The 17,036-nt window shown below is 48.2% G+C and overlaps 1 protein-coding gene across 5 annotated transcripts in view; it reads left to right on the forward strand.

Moving 5' to 3' along the window:
• The first annotated feature begins 1,743 nt into the window (after window positions 1–1,743).
• The window catches only part of LOC102381801 (ectonucleoside triphosphate diphosphohydrolase 8-like), a 24,909-nt gene continuing 9,616 nt past the window's right edge, over window positions 1,744–17,036 (forward strand). Inside the window, exons 1-6 of one of the 5 annotated variants that reach the window (XM_006022681.2) lie at window positions 1,744–1,762; window positions 9,543–9,677; window positions 10,159–10,276; window positions 12,018–12,168; window positions 12,929–13,088; window positions 14,026–14,256. In XM_006022681.2, coding sequence (XP_006022743.1) covers window positions 9,555–9,677; window positions 10,159–10,276; window positions 12,018–12,168; window positions 12,929–13,088; window positions 14,026–14,256 — 783 coding nt within the window. In that variant the 5' untranslated portion in view covers window positions 1,744–1,762; window positions 9,543–9,554. Of the gene's footprint in view, window positions 1,763–2,101; window positions 2,465–3,433; window positions 3,453–5,876; window positions 5,985–9,542; window positions 9,678–10,158; window positions 10,277–12,017; window positions 12,169–12,928; window positions 13,089–14,025; window positions 14,257–17,036 lie in introns of those variants that run through there. The other 4 variants (XM_006022680.1, XM_006022682.2, XM_014519497.2 and 1 more) reach the window with 4 other exon arrangements.

Raw genomic sequence — 17,036 nt, forward strand, 5'->3', positions numbered from 1 at the left:
AGGAATGAACTGGATAGCAGGAATATCCTCTAGACCTGGGAGATCTTGCTTATTCTCTGCAGTAGCATTGTTGCTTCTGATCTGGCTCCAGTGTGGCCCCAGTCTGCCAGAAGTTGGTGCCTGTTGTTTTGGACTAACCATGCATTTCTGTTCCTAATAAATATTATTTCCTACATGCTCTGTGTGGTGTGGTAGCAGGTATCTAACCACAGCTGTAGGGTAAGAGCTTGAGCTTCATTCTGGACTTTTACCAAAGGCCACCTCCAACTCACCCAGCTGTAAATGGCTACCTGGTCATTTGGATATGGGAGTTGAAGCCAGATGGATGTGATCATAGTATCATAGAAAATTAGGGTTAGAAGGGACCTCAGGAGGTTATCTAGTCCAAACCCCTGCTCAAAGCAGAGCCTTCCCCAACTAGATCATCCCAGCCAGAGCTTTGTTGAGCTAGGCCTTAAAAACCTCCAAGGATGGAGATTCCACATCCTCTGTAAGTAACCTGTTCCAGCGCTTCACCACCCCCCTTGCAAGAAAGTTTTTTCTTAATATCTGCCCAAAACTTCCCTTGCTGCAACTTGAGTCCATTGCTCCTTGTTCTGTCATCTGCCATCACTGAAAACAGTCTAGGTCCAGCTTCTTTTGAACCACCCTTCAGGTAGTTAAAGGCTGCTATCAAATCCCACCCCTTTCTGCAGACTAAATAAGCCTAGTTCCCTGATCTTTTCCTCTTCATCAGTGAATGAACCACTTTGATACATTGCTGGATCCTCTTGCACATAGCAAGCTCCTACCATGTCCCCAAAAGAAGGCTGTCCCCATGCCTTTGTTAGCTCCAAGCACTGCTACTCCCTCTCCCCCTGTGAGAGTGCTGACCTGCAAAACAACTGCTGCAGTCCACCCAGTCTGAATGAGCCACTAGTCTGCTCACAAAGTGAATCCCAGTCTTCAGTGGGCACTTATGTGAAACCAGATTTCAGAGTGACAGGCATGGGAAAGAAGAGAGAGAATTAGATTCAATGGAAGCAAGGGCCTGGCTATTTCAGACTCTGTCCCTTCAGTTTGGTGTCCTCTAGCAGCAGGGAGCTCTACAACAACTGCTGAGGAAAGCCCAGGGCAAGTCTTTCCAGCATGGAGGCAAGGCTGGCCTCACCTGGTGACCTCAGCAATTTAGCAAACTTCTTGTTGCTGCAAATCAGGATCAGCCCCAGACTGACTGAGTGGAAGGCACACCCTACCTCTCATGATCCTCCCCTTACAAGCTCCTGGTAATGGAAAACCACCTACCAGCCATGTTCCTGTCACATGTGTAACAAGGGGCTTGGACAGATGCAGAGAGCAGCCCTGAGTCTGCCTGGCACCTGCTGTAAAGGAGGGCATTAGCTGCAGCATAGTTAAATAGATGATAATGTACAAATTTGCAGGGCCACCAAGGCATGTGCCTACTGTCCCTTGTAATGTGCACACAACTTGCAGATGCACATATGTCCCATGTGTCAGGAGCCACGACAGCAGGCAGGGTCATTGACCCCAGCTGGCCCTGGTTTCCTGAGTGGGTCTGGCTGCCAGTGGCCTAAGTACCCCCAGCTGGCCCAGTTGCTGGCATGGGCATGACTGGCTCTTCTAAGCAGCAGCCCTGTTAGTACCCAGCCAGTTACTTAACAGGAGATATACTTCTCTGTTAGTGCCAGGCTTCTGACCTGTTGTTCCTGGTTTCCTATTCCCTGGGTCCTGCTGATTGGCTTCCTGGTTCCAGCCTGACCCTGTATGCTTTCAGATTGTCTTGCTGGCTCCTTGACCCTGTGAGCTGCCAGACCGCTTTTCTGTTGGCCAGCTCCTGACTTGTAGCATAACCTGGGGATTGTCTATGTTCTGGTCCTGTTCTGATCTTGTTCAGCTCCAGCTCCCTGTTGCAAACCCCTTGGCTAATGATGCTAGGCTGGATCCCTGCTTCTTTTTCCTGATTCCCACCCACCCCTTCCCTCAGCTTGTGATTCTAGTTAAGGTGACCACCTGTGTCTCAGTCTCTTCTAGAGATTGGCCTCCTGACCCGCCTGTTCCTGATTCCCCATGACTCCTGCCTATATCTTCCTGATCTGCCTAGGCTTGTGACCTGCAGGGGTCAAGCCCTGATTGCCTATGGCCTGGTTGTACCCCTGGCACCACTGACACTAAATGATCAGTCTTTCTCTCTGTTCTTCTGGAGTAGCTGTGTTATGGAGGTTCAACAGGAGTAAAATGTCTGGTCAAGCTCAGTACTATATAGAAACCTTTGTACAGAAGAGGCAAGTGTGAGGGCAGTGCCAGCCATATAGTGAAGGCAGCTGGCCCTGCTGGGGGGACCATGCTGGAGGACAGGAACCAGGAGGATGGGGTCACAAGGCCCCTTCTGCAGGGTCCAGAGGGAGGAAAGCCTGAGCAGCCAGAGCCACAACTCCTCCAGCATGTACAAAAGTCGCATGAATGGGTGAGTAACTAACTACTGTACTGAATGCACCTTGAGGTGTTAGCTCGCAGGGGTGGATCACCCCTTGAGCCAGGAGAGATGGGCCAAGAGCTGAACACTCAGGGACTGGCCAGAGGTATGTGCCAGATTCTCCTGTAGACTGGCCTAGGGCTTGCAGCAGGGACCCTGCCAATGACAGCGAGCTCTTCCCTGCTTCGTTTTCATCCTCCCTGCCCCAAAACAGGTTGGGGGCATCTCCAGCACAGTATTCATTGAGCAATGGGGCATGGAATTGAATCCATCAGTGAACAGGTTAAAATAACTCCTTCACTGGAGTGACCTATGCTGTTTAACTATAATGTTGCAGCCCTCCTTCTCCAGCCCACTGGGAGAGATACCTTTCTGGGTATCTCAGCAGGAAGTGCCACTTTGATGAAGTCTCATCAAGGGACATCTGATGGCCCTTGGGGCTCATGCTCTTGGTAGAGGGCAACTACATCCCATTGGTTCATAAGCAAAATTAATTTGGTGGGTTTCCAACATTATTGATATTGAGAGTAGTGCCCCGCAGACTCAGCTGAGTACTGGCTCCCTGGTGCAGGGTGCTGCATAGACACAAAGTGAAAGATGGCTCCTGGTTTGATTAACTTACAATGGGAATAGTCAAGAGTTGGAAAGGAGGTGTAGAAAAGCACCTCACCCTGGTTCTTACCCAGGTTTCCAGCAAGTGCCCTGCCCATTGGACAATTCACCCTCATTTCTGAGAAGAATGGCTCGTTCTTGTAGGCAGTTGATTGATTGATCAGGGGCCAAGGTAAAGGGAGTTTCTTAGGGCTGTGCTGTGTGTGCACACTGCAGGGCTGAGGTATATTTGGACAGCCTTTGTTTCAGACAAAGGAAGTCCTCAGTACAGATCTGTGTGGTCCTCAGTACAGATCAGGCCCATGAGGCTGCCCCAGAATTTAGCAGGAACCATAAGATAAAGGGGGCTTCACCACAGAAAAAACAGGTAAAACCCAGATTTTCTCATTTTAAGGAGAAAGAAGTGGATTTTCTCTCTCTCTTTAAGGAGAAAAAAGTGAATTTTCTTCTTTAACAGAGAAAAACAAGGGAAACAGTGGGTTTCCCCTTGTAGGCTGGTACAGTTTCAGTCTGCAAGGGGCCGGGGGGAGCGGGAGGAGGGCCATCAGGCAGGGGGTGCCACGTGCATGTGTGCATGCACACATTCACATGGCAGCCAGGCAGCATGAGAACAGCTCCTGCAGCTCCCTGCATATAAGTCTGGAGTCAGGGGGGACTGAGGCCCCCCATAGGGAGGGAGGGAATTAGGCAGGGCTGAGGCTGCTGCCCAGCTGGGGTGGGTCATGGGGTTTGGAGCTTGAATGTGCGGCTGCAGGGCCTGGGTGGGGAGCAGGACCGAGCCATGGGCAGCTGGTTTGGGCAGCAGTGTAGGGGGCTGCCTCCCTGTCGCTGCATGCACTCTGCGGGGGAGACATAGAGGGCACGTGCCTCCCAGATTTGTATGCGGGGTGGGACAGATGCAAGCTGCCTGCTGCAGGCTTGGGGCTCCCCACCATGCTGCCCTCCCTCTGGGGCCTCTGCAGTACAGTGGGTGAGACCCACTGTGGGAGGGCAGAGTGGGATGGGGAGAGTTGGTGCCTCTGCTGTGAGCCCCACACTGCGATGGTGAGATGCCGCTTGCCCACCCAGCAGCAGTGGGGGTGGTAGCATAGAGTTGTGCTCCCCTGCTGCTGCCGAGTAGACAGGGGTTACCTTGCCATGGCAGTGCAGGGCTCCCAGCAGTGAGACCGAGCCTCTGTGCCCCACTCTGCCCTCTTGCCCCAGGTCTTGCCCTCTGAGCCACGAAGTGGGGAGGACACCAGGGCCAGGAGCCCCAAGCCCACAGCTGGCAGCCTGCATCCACCCCCTGGCATGGGCTCCACTCTGGCTGCGCAACCCATGGGGAAGCTGGGCTCTGCACTCTGCTCAGGCTGCACCAGATGCTGTCTCCCACAGGCAGAAGCTAGGGTTCAGGTGCTGCTGGGGGGGCAGGGGGTCACAGACCCAGGTTCCCTGGCCCCATAGCCCTGGGAGCTGGGGAACACTCCAGCAGGGCTGGGGGGCAGGGGGCTGTGGGTGGGGAGTGCGGGGCACTGGCATGAGCAAGGCGCCAGTATATCAGGGCTGCTGAGCACCACAAGCAGCAGGGGCAGGGGTGGGGGCAGAGGTGAGGGAGAGAGCTGCAGCTGGACCTGCATCCTGGTGAGTGAATGGGGCAGGAATTAAAAAACCCCAAATCAAATGGCAGAATTTATAAGTATTTAGAATGTGTTTTATTATAGTGACTGAGGCACTGGTAGGCTTCCAAATTGCTTTAAAATTGTAAATAGATCAATAAAACATTATGTTCAATGAATACATACATACGTGTGTGTGTGTGTGTGTAGTGGCATTTCATTTTGATCACAGAAAAACCCAAAATTTGTGTTTTTAATTGGAGAATTTGCAAATTTTTTTAAATCACAGAATTTGGGATTTTTAGAGAGAGAAAATCAGGATCCCTGTTGATAAGGTCTGAAGGATGTCTGTGGTGATGTGCTACTGGAAGAGAAGACTGGAATACCTGGCCAGAATTGGGTGCATTAGTGCAGTTATGTGTATAGAGACTCTAGGCTGGCATAGAAGTGGGTGGTGAGCCAGGGATGAGGGGCACTGCAGAGCCACAGGTGGAGGAAGCCAATGCTGGAATACTGTGGGAGCTGAGGTCTGGGGTGGAGGCTTCTTTCCCTCCATCTGTCTGTATATCTATTGCCAAGTAGCAGCAGATGAAAGGGAAGCTGACCTGCTTCACTGAGCAGAGGCCCAAGGGAGTGACTTGCATCTTGGACTGAAGCAGCAGTGGAGCTCCAAGCTGGCATGGCTTCCTTGGGATGAGTGACCTTCCTGCTCCCATGGCCTTAGGGTCCCTCTAAGTCAGTGCAGGAAGGTATATTGCATTGCCTACTGCATTTATGATGGATTTGGGGGGAATATCAATATGCATGCTAAACCCCTTTCACTGCTGCCAGGAAGTGCAGGTACCCTGGAATCTGTTTCTTTATAAACATCCCTCATTAATCAGGGTGATACTACACAGTACATCCAGGATAGCAGCATTCAGACCATGGACTGAGGCTTTTGGCCATGTGGTCACACCCTTTCCCCAGCAGTGAAGTGGTTAATATTGAAAGCTTGAGGTTATGATGACGTCTGGGTACTTGGGACAGAGCCAAGTAGTACAACCTGCCTGTATCACCTGGACCTGCAGAAAGAGAAGCTCTGGGAAGAATGGCCTCTCTCCTGTGGGCAGGTGATTGGTCGCAGGCCAAGGGGAGGGGACTCTACCTTGGGACTGTGCTGTGCGCCTACAAAGCAGGACTGAGAGGTTCCCGGGCAGCTCTTGTCCCAGGCGCAGGACACCGCTCTCTGGGGGGACAGACTAAGACTGGCAGAGTTTGCAACTCCAGGAGCCCAAACATTCCTCTCATCTGCACCAGCACAGGTGAGTCATGGGGCCTGGAGGTGGGAAGAGAGGCAGGTATTTTCCCTGTCAGTAGCTTGGTAGGAAGCCACTGAAAGTGCAGCTGTGCTCCGAACCCTGGTTCCATGCAAACATTCTGCTCTTACTCAGCTGACAGGCTCCCAGTCCGAGTATCTGAGCTGCTCTTGGGAACTCAGCATGTTTTGCTGACTTTCCACTCCTCTCAGTGCAGCCCAGCTACGGGAGAGGCTGTGTTCTGCTCCTTTCTGTGTACCAGTGCCAGTTGTGTGACTAAGTGTCAGTCAATTGGTGCTGTGCAAATGCAGGGAAGGTAACAGAGCTACAAAAGTGTTAGGGCAGAGTTTGTCCTGCAAAGTCCTTGGTGCTGTGTGAGCGATGGAAAGGACCTAGAGAGAGAACTTGGGTAACGAGTCAACTGTGTAAAAGACATCCTTCTGCTCCCATCCAAATACACAGATTTACTGCAGATCATAATGGTTCCTAATGTGCACAATCTAAAACCATTGACTATTTGCTCAAGTCTTTCTCATTGCATAACTTTCCAATTTTTTCCCCCCGAGAAAACCATAGCAAACCACTAATGAAACAACTGATGTGTCTTCTGTCTGTATGTCAGTCTGCAGTAAAACAATACTGCAAAACAAGCTGTGCTTCATGCACATTTGTGTGTGTTCAGTAAACTCATGCAAAAAACATGACGGACAGGAACTACTCTGAGCTTTTTCAATAGCGGAAGCTGTCTGCAATCACTCTGTCTAGTGCTGTGCAGTTAGGCTCCTATATTTGTGATACTTATATACCAGATTTATTTGGCCATTTTCACCATAGCATCCAAATATATTTTGACTCCCGTTAATGCCACTGAACTAGCAGAGTGAAGGGAAAGCATGTCCTCCTCTTTTTGGTATGTCCTAAATAGCATTAGGTTACTAAATGGTGAGCTCTAAATGCCAGACTGAAGCAGTTTACAGTAGTGACACCCTGTCCTAATTGGCCTTGGTACTACATGAGCAGTCAGTGTTAATGAAAAAATCTCACCAACACATGCATCCCTAGAAGAGCTGTGGACATGGTGTGTATTGAATGTATGTATATGCTTGTTTTAAGCAACAGCAAATAAATGGCCAAGTATGATAGTGGACTACTTTCTTAAACCCCTATATTAAGTTGTTCATCACTGTGGAGAAGACCTGTCTAATCCATACAGAAAGAGAAACATTTTCTGTGAAGAGCCATAATACCAGTGTTACTGGATTAGATGAGGCAAACGGCTATAGTGGAAGACATGATCTGTAGTTCAGCTGGGACTTGACCTTGTATTTCCTGAAGTCAACCCTAATGCTAATTCCATTAAACCACCCATCCTTTCCTACTGTTGCTGTTCTTGTTGATCAGCTGGAGGCTATAGAGACACATGAGTTTGGGGAGGGGATGGAAATGATGCAGAGTGAAGAGAAGTAAACTTTGATTGGCAATGACAATGGTGAGGGTCTGGTGAGGTCAGCTATTTTGTGTACTAAGATAGGACATTGGTCAGGTAAAAGCAGACTCTGGCTTATTTTCTCACACTATTTATACTGCCTTGGGATCAGCTCCAGCAAGGAACTGAGCACCTCAATGGGAGGTGTGAATTGATTTGCTCTCATTTTAATGGGTTGGCCCTTTACTCTGCTTGAAAGGTTGGTGGTATCTCATTGCATGTGCTTTGTGCTTGGTGAATGACTGTATGGACAGTGAATCAGCATAGATGTACAGAGTCTGATGTCTGGGCTGTCCTTTGGCATGCTCTAGCTCTGGAAGAGGTGACCACGATGAGTTCCCAGGGCTGCCCTGGGATATTGTGCAATAACTATCCACAGGAGCAAATATGTTTGCTTAACTATTCTGACTTCACTGGAGGCCAAGGGAACCCCTCCAGGTGGTATCAGGTTACCTAGCAGAGCATTGCACTGTCTGCCTCTCTAGGGTTCCCTGTTCCTCCCAACTCTGTCCACCCCCGTCTCCATGGTGCCAACAGCAATCCTGGATTTCCCTCTGTGTTCATGACTCGACTAGTTAGTGACCAAGGCATGAGCTCATAACAGCTTGTAATTTCCTTGAGGCATGTAATCCACAAGCAGGCAGGAGGATTATCCTGGGAGCTATAAGGGGGAATGGATTAGTTGGGAATAGCTTTTACCCTTAGCCCATCCTAGTTGCAGCCAGGCTTTTCCCATTAATTGCACTCTGCTGGTTGATGAGGCCACGCGTATAAGCCCATCCTTCTAGCCTACCTGCAATACCAAACTATAAGCAAGCTCACCATCCTTTCTAGACTCTGGGAGGATAGAAGTCTGGACAGCCCCATGGGGCCTCTTTCATTGTTCAGGTAAATTGGAGAATGGAAAAACCTGTTCAGAATTTCAGTTCAAATGTGATTCACAACATTCAGGCACTTGCCTGGTGCCCCAATGCTCCCAACACTTGGGCTAAGTACAGAAAGTCAAAGAGCTCAAGGCCAAATCGATTCAATCGTCACAGGTTAGTCTAAACTGTCTAGATTGAACCAATATGCAAGTGCACATTTGATTCTAGAAATGCAGCCATGTGTCTGCAGTGGCCCAGGCCAGAAGCCAGGAAGGGGGTGGGAGCCTAGAGCACGCCTCCCTGCTCAGCTGGAGCAGGCAGCTTGGGCCAAGGCTAACCTGCCCAACCTGCGAGGGAAAGCTTGTGGGTGAGGCATAAAGCAATCTGAGATGCTGGGGAACTGAGATTTAACTTGAATCTGGAGGGGATCTGGGACAGAAGTTGAAAAAATCTATTTAACCTAAATAGGTCAAGTCTGAAAGTACATCAATCCAGGTTTATCTTAAGCCGGTTTTGGCCATTTTGAAAGTGGTTTATGTGCACTGAACTTCTGTTGCATTACAGATTGGAACCAGTTTCTGATAACTTATACCAGTTTATGTGTAATTTCTGAGCTCTGAGTGCTGATGCTCAGACTGTGTGTGGAGGGTGAAAGGATGGGGAAAAAGCAGCAGTGGGGCTAGAACATGTTGGCCCCAAAATGACAGGCTGTGCATCCCCATTTATGGAGGGTGGAGAAGACAGTCTAGCCACTCCAGTGTAGCATTACAGGGAGAGATCATGCTCTGAAAAGCTGAGTGGCTACTTTGAGCCCACATGTGGTTTTTGCTTTCACAGGGTCTGTTATGTGGGGTTAGTCCTCTGCTCAGATGGGCCTGCAACTTTGACACCACAGCTGTGAACAAAGGAACAGTCAGGGTTTGAATTATGGGGGAGCTTGGGGTAGGGGGAAAGGTAGGCTGCACCCCCCCATAAGAGATGAGAGCCCCCCTATAAGATTTGAAAACCATAACCTATGGGGGTCTCCGATGTTATTAGGGCATTGTGATGGGCAGGTCCATTTTTTTGCAGAACCCCCTGCCTCAGCCAAAGTGTAATTTGAACCCTGGGTACAGGAGGCCAGCAGGGATGTTCTGGTGAGGCTGAACTGATAGTATATGTGAGGGTGGGTGCCAGGGAAAAGAGGGATCTGATCTCCTCCTGTCTTCACAGATTGGGGCAGGAATGGGATGCAGCCGCTGGACAGCTGTTGTTGGGAGTCTCTTCGTAGTTGCTGTATTCAGCATCATTGCTCTCATTCTCATTGCTGTGGAGGTGAAGAATGTTCTCCTGCCTCCGGGTACCAAGGTAGGAGCTGTGGCTTTAGCTCAGGCATCTGTCCATGAGTAGCACCTGGATTCTGGGCTGCAATTCAATCTAAAGCATTGACCCAAGGTTTCAGCAGTTTGTGGCAGTTCACAGTGGGGTGAGGACACTGCTTGGGCATGTGGTATCTGGCTTTCCCACTACCTAGTGCTGGTGAGGTCTTCCTTGTGAGCTCAGCTACTGGGGCTTCTGCTTTTGAGCCAACACCCTGGTTTCTATTCCTTAGGCATTACGTATGTCTGTGCATTACAGATGGCCTTTAAACCCGTTGTGGCTAATCTCTGCTCCTGGCCTCTAAGCATCTCTTACTGTTAGCACTTCCAGTTACCCTCTGTGGTACAGCTGCTGGGGTCCAGCTATCTCCTCCTTGCTGGCTTTTGGATTGTAGTGGGGTTGTCCCACTGCTGGTCTACAGAAGTGACATTCGCTGTAATTTTCTGTTTCCCCCCCATTTCCCCTGTAGTACGCGATGGTATTTGATGCGGGGTCCTCACACACCGCTCTCTACATCTACCAGTGGCCAGCAGATAAGGAGAATGACACTGGCATTGTCAGCCAGGTAGAGGCCTGTACTGTTGCAGGTAAGTGGGCTCATGCATTTCTATCTTTTCTCCCTCTCTTTTTAGGCTTTGTAGTATAGTGACCAACTGGCTTGTCTTATTGCCAGCCTCTGGCTTTTACTTTGTTGGAGAAGTAGCTAGTGGAAGACTAGCACCAGCTTACACCTATAGGGCACATTATCAAGGGTTGTGGCTCCATCTTCTAGCTAGTTTATCTTGGCTTCCCATGTGCCTGGCCTTGTAAGTGAACATGAGTTTGCAGTTTCCTCACCTTGTGTTTTAAAACAAAACCACTATCCAGCTCTGAATGAGTAGTTTATCTGTGCCCAAGAGAGGTACGGAAAGGTAGTAGTAGGGAGGTTGCAGTTTGGGATTGAGAAGTATCAGCATAGCTAGAAGGTGAGGAGACTTAGGAATGGACTAGCATGGGCTTGAGTGTCAGGAATTGTCTGCACTGGCGACTAAGAAGTGGTTGCTAGTTGAGACTGAGAGGCTGGAGCTAGGATTAGAAAGGGAAGAAGTATTGTAGCTTAGGAGTGAGGGGTAATGGCAGTGACCCATGAGGGGATCTTGTATTAAGCTGAGCTTTGAAGAAAACTAAATGACTCGCCTTTTTAAGAAGGGTTAAGCTATAATTTCCACCAAACGCAAAGGGTGGCAGAGGAGGGCATGGGAATGTAAACCCAGCACATGCCCGGTCATTCCCCTGCTGAAATCAGAATGGGTATCTCCAGGTACATGTGGGATAGTCTGGCAAGGCACAGGCAGGCAGTGCTAGGCAAAGATTGAAACCTCTGCCCCACAGCTTTGGGCAAAGACCACAGTGCTAAGAGGAGGCTCTGAGGCTGCCATGAGCCAGGTTACTGGTTAACTGAGTTCCAAAGCAAAGGTCCAGGCAGAGGCTTTTGGCAGGTGGGGAAAAGTGAGTGAGCTTGCGCTAATGGAATTAATAGCCGTAGGGACTTGGGGAAGGTAAATATTGATGCACCCATCCTATTTCTGGCCTTGGCCAATGGGAGAGGACAAACTAATTTTCTTATCAAAAATTCCAGAAATAGCACAGGACTCTCTAAAAATAAAATGAGCTGTTTTAATTGCAGTGAACAAAAAGACCCTGTACCATGCACGTCATGAACTAATCTGTACATGTGTCTGTGCATATTTATTTTGTACCTCTACCCTTGCAGGGCTAACAGCAACCTTTCCCCTCCTTAGATAAATAGGGAGACACCCCTGCTAGGCAAATTAATTTCCTGGAACCTAGGTCCATGTTGCTGGTTGGACAGATGCCAAAATCATGGGCAGATGTAATAATAACATAATTACTTGTGGTTTCTCTTCCCTTCCCCACAAAGTGCAGAATGCTTGATTGACCACTTCTTGGTCACCAGAGAGGTTACCATATGCAGCCAAATCGGCTTTGAGTGCTGCCCCTAAGAGACACCCCTCGGGGCAGAGCAGTACTGGTCCAGAGTCCCAGCAGCTCATGGGAAAGCTCACTGAACTTCCACTGGCTGCTGGAAAGGATGAAATATCCATCCATGGCTGTTGCTATTCCACAATGCTTCTAACATAGTTACAAAAGAGCTGAAGAAAACTCCTTGACTGGAGATGGCTGTTCAGTTCTTTTAATGACCAGTCCAGTATTTGCAGGGTTTGAGCCTTGCATGTAACTCTCCGGGCCAGAGATCCGGAAATGTTTTCACCTCATCTTTCGCTGATCCTGATGAGCCCAGGCTCTCACTGAGATACTTTGTTCCAGGACCTGGCATCTCCAGTTACATTAATAATCCCTCTAAGGCCGGAGCTAGTCTGAAGGTGTGTCTGGACAAGGCTATGACAGTCATCCCTGCAAATCAACAAAGGGAGACACCCACCTACCTTGGAGCGACAGCAGGCATGCGGCTGCTGAGGTACCCCCACCATTGCTGTGAAGGAGCACTTTGCAAAGGGGAAGGCCTTTTCTCCACAGCACACTAGATTTGTTCTCTAGTGACCTTATTAGATGCAAGGCCAGTGCAATAGCAGTGGGCGTTAGGAACAAACATGGGAATTTCCTACTCCCCACGTGGCGGAGATCAGTCAGCAGCAATGGGTAAATTAGCTTGGCAACAGTCCACTTAATCTCTCCTGGTACTTTCCGCCAGGCCCAGCTACAGAGCAGTTTAGGTAAGAACCTGTATCCCAACATCCCCTTCAATGGAGCAACCAGGACATGTTGGAGGGGAATGAAGTGGGGGTTAACAGTCTAAAAAAGGAAGGGCATAGCAGTGATCCAGAGGGAAGGGATAGATAGCCACTATGTGATAGCATGGACCACTTCCCTCTTATACCAACGTGCAAGTGAGTGCTGTTCAGGAGTATTGTTTCGGCTCCCTCTCCCTGCTGCTTCCACGCTCAGCACCCCCTGGTTTACTGGCTCTTCCTGACCTTCCCTGAGTTTCCCTTGTCCTCTAGAGCACAGAAAACCTGTAGATGTGGAAACAGGTTCTTTTTTGTCCCCAGAGCATACCTGCTCCTTTGCAGTAGATGCTAAATGTTAGTATCAGTGGCACTTTGAAAGCTTATTGGAGTGCTGTATGGCACCAGCAACCCTTCATCTTGCTGCAGTGACCATGTGCCATGCTGTATCCCATGAGCTCCCAGTAGAATCGCTCTCCTTTCCCTTTGCAGGGAGCTGAACAGCACAAAAGCTGACCAGGTCTTGGCAGAGGTCTCCAAGGCCATTCAAGAGTACCCTGTGGACTTCCAAGGAGCTCGCATCCTCACTGGGAATGAGGAAGGCTCCTTTGGCTGGATCACGGTCAACTACCTGTTGGAGACACTCATCAAGGTCCGTGTTGTGGGCAGAGGGTGGAGGGACAATGAGGGCTTTGTTCGCTGGGGTAACTGCTTTCTTTGGGGAAATGAGTTGGAAAAGACCCACCATGAATGCAGCTCAGCTTTGCTTCCCTGATGCAGTTCCCTTCTGGCCCCTCCCATCATGGCTCTAACTGGGGATTTTCATGGCAAAGGGTGAATCTAAGACAGAAGAAGCTGGAGGCCTGGTCCCTTGCTGCCATGGAGGCTCTGACATGGGAGTAGACTTTTCACACAGTGAGCTGGTGCTTTACCCAGATGGGAGATCCTTAAAATGGATATGAAGCTATGGGGAGCTGAGAGGCAGGGTAGTGCTGAGCTAACTTCCACCTGGGACAGAAGGTCTTATGCAGGTAACTGAAGAAAGGTCATGCTCCCCAAATAAAACTGAGAGTATTGAAACTTGACCTCCACTTCAGCCCAATGCAATGGTCTCGGCTCACTTTTTACTTAAATCTGAATTGACACTGGTGACAAACTAATGTATTTTCTTTTTTTTTTTTTCTTTTTTTTAAACTTAGACCCCAGAGTGGGGTCTGTTTTTGGAACCATTTGAGCTTCTCACCATGCAAATTTGGGCAGTGACTCTTGCTGTAATGTACAAACAAAGCAAGCCAAGTGGCCCTCATGAGAGAGCCTTTGACCTCTGTCCACTTGGGCAGATTTTTAGCAGGTGTGAACTGAATTAGCTCTCCTGATGTCAGTGGGTCTAGGCTGATGGATGTCAGTTGAGGTTCTGTCCCCCTTTATCTTGACTTTGCATTGAGATCAAAATTGTGTTGCTGAAGGTGTGGACTTCATTGGGCGAAATAGAATATCATCTGACCTATGTCCCTATATGCAAAATTTTCGAGGGTGCTAGCTTGGACTTCCTTACAGCCAAATTAATTCCTTGTGCATGGTGGGGGCAGTTCTCCTTTTCAGGGAAATGGGTACATCCGTATGGAACTGAAGTTTTGGGAGCTCTGGACCTTGGAGGAGCCTCAACTCAAATAACCTTCCAGCCTAGTGGCACCATTGAGGACAACAGCACCAAAGTTTTCTTCAGGCTGTATGGCACCAACTACTCGATTTACACTCACAGCTACCTCTGTTATGGGCGAGACCAGGCCTTGAAGATGCTTCTGGCATCTCTAAGCAAGGTATTAACTACTGTGCAGGGTACTATCCTTTCCATCTTCACCTTTTGTAAGTCCCTATCTTATTTTGGTTTTTTGGCACGGCTGATTGTTCATGGCACAAAGTTAGTTGAGACATAATGGACAGCTGAAAGTAATTGAAATATTCAAAGAATTGGTGGCAATTCTTCAAGGGAGGTCCACCTGCTGCACTGCTGACCTGTCTGGGTGGAGTAGAGCAGAAGATACATATTTAGCCACAGGGTGTAGCTACTGTATATTAGCATGGTGCACCTACTGAACACAATGGCTTCCAGTGGGATGTTAAACAGATGATAGTGTTGAGCCCCAGCTCAAGTCTGGGATCGTGCCCGGTATGCAAAAGCCAATAAAGATACCAGGGGTGAAAGTATAAAGATTTATTGCTAGCAATACAAGGTGCAAGCGGAATAATTTCACGTAACAAGCACACAGAGTCTTAATTATGAGCATCTTTTATACAGGAGTATTGGACCTTCATAAGCATTCTTGTTTGCTAATTGGTTATAAGGGAGTGACGCAAGGAGTTCTTTACTGCGCATGTCTCTATACCTGTGTTTTAGCTATGTATCTCATTTCCATACATGTACGTTTCATTAGCATACTTTCTCCCCACCTAGGGGTGTGAATCTTAATATTTAAATCAGCTCTTTGCCCTACTCCACTAATTCTATTTTTGTTTTCAAGTCTCCTTTATCTAAGACTGTCTTCTCCTTATCATTGCAATTGAGCATTAGTTACAGAACAGAGACTTTTGCTTGGGCTATGTGTAGTGGTTTCTAGGTCAAACCTAACATTTTCCCCCTCTGGAGCATTTTTAATTATTTTTATTATAATTGCTCCACTCAATTTGTTTCAACACAAACCTAGTATTCTCAGCTTTCTTCGTTTGTAAAATCATTTGATTCACCTTAGGTCTGAAGATAGATAAGACGACAGGTGAACATTGTATACATAGGATATTTGATTGGTCTTGTTACAAAGGATTCTTCTACCTTGGTTCAATTTGAAGCAATTATTAGTACAATTAACTATTAGGAAACATTCAGAAGCATTAGCTGTTGCCTGAACCCGTACGGAAAACATGTCTCTATTCTTCTCTTTTACAATAGTCCCCCACTTATATATATTCTGATATGTACTTTTCTTCTCTACATTCTTCAGCATAGTATAATTTTGTAAAATTTTTAAAGGGGTTGGTACTGCGATTAAGCATGAGGTAAAAACCAGGTGAGCATTGATCCCTCCCGCTAAGCAGAAGTCCGTTCTATTTAAAATTTCCCGGGCCAGATAAATCCAGACATTTTCCTGAGGGTCAAATTTTTGTTGTAAAAGGGTTTCCCCTCCTATAAGTAGGAGTGGACAGATCAGGGTGCCCCACAATAAAACCTTGAACAATTTCATAATAAGGCTTATAAAACTTAATCAAAGATTGTCAAATTATTCAAAGTTCCTTTCTTTTGAATAGGAATTTCAAGTCTCTTATTGGCTCCACCTTCCACTGTTCTCTGTCTCCGGTCCCGGAGTCTGCAGGGATTCCTTCTTGTTCTGGTCCAGCCACCGGCTTTAGGCGACTGGAATGTATCCAAGTCTTGATTCCTTCGAGCTTTGCGGCCGTCGGGGTCGTTAGAAGTACCCTATATGGGCCTTTCCATCTGGCTCGAAGTGGTTCCTCGTTCCAATCTTTCACAAGGACGTAACTCCCAGGTAATAATCGATTTCCCAGGGCAGGATACTGGTCCTGTGTCTGCAGCACGTCCCGTACCTGCTGATGGATGGAAGACAAAACAGAAACCAAGGACCATACATATTCTCTAATCATTCCCTCTCCTAAAACATGTAACTGTTGTTCAGTACCCATGGGCAGACTCAGAGGGTAAGGCTTACCATACATTATTTCAAACGGGCTTAATCCCAATTTAGAATGTGGTGCGACCCTTACTCGTAACAGGGCCAAGGGTAGGGCCTCTGGCCATTTGAGTCGAGCTTCTTGGCAAATCTTTGCAAGGTGTCTTTTTAAGGTCTGATTCATACGTTCCACCTTTCCACTGGACTGAGGTCTCCAAGGGGTGTGTAAATGCCAGCTGATTCCCAGGAACTCAGAAACCTTCTGAGTAATTTGTGCAATGAAATGTGGGCCATTGTCTGACCCTATTCCTTTTGGAAGTCCGAAGCGAGGTATGATTTCTCGTAGGAGTGTCTTGACTACCTCCCGGGCTTGGGCAGTCCGACATGGGAAGCACTCAACCCAATTAGAGAAAGTGTCCACAAAGACAAGGAGATATTTTATCTCTTGTTGCCGGGGCAACTCAGTAAAATCCACCTGCTATTCTTCTCCTGGCCCATTGCCTATTCTCTGATGTCCTGAAGTTTTTCTTCTCCCTCCTTATGGGTTATTTCTCTGGCAGACCTCACATGTCTCTGATACCTCCTTGGCAGCCTCTCTTAATCCCACTCTAGTTACATAGTAACTGATCCATCTTACCAGGGCCCTGGGTCCGTAGTGGGTACCATGATGAGTGCTCTTTACTACCACATGAACCCAGGCAGCTGGGATGATAATGCGGCCATCCCTTGCTACCAGCCACCCGTGCTCCCCCTTCTTTGCTTGAAACTCTTTTATCAATTGTTTGTCTCTCAGATTTGGCCTTGAAGAATAAACAGCTTCCAATGTTTGCAGGCAGTCATGTACAAGATCTGGTGTGTCAGCCATAGATGGCAGCAGTGTTGCTGGATTTACAGTGCGAAAAATGGCCAATTTTTTT

This window comes from Alligator sinensis, unplaced genomic scaffold (genome assembly GCF_000455745.1).
Source record: "Alligator sinensis unplaced genomic scaffold, ASM45574v1 scaffold235_1, whole genome shotgun sequence".
In the NCBI taxonomy this organism is placed as follows: domain Eukaryota; kingdom Metazoa; phylum Chordata; order Crocodylia; family Alligatoridae; genus Alligator; species Alligator sinensis.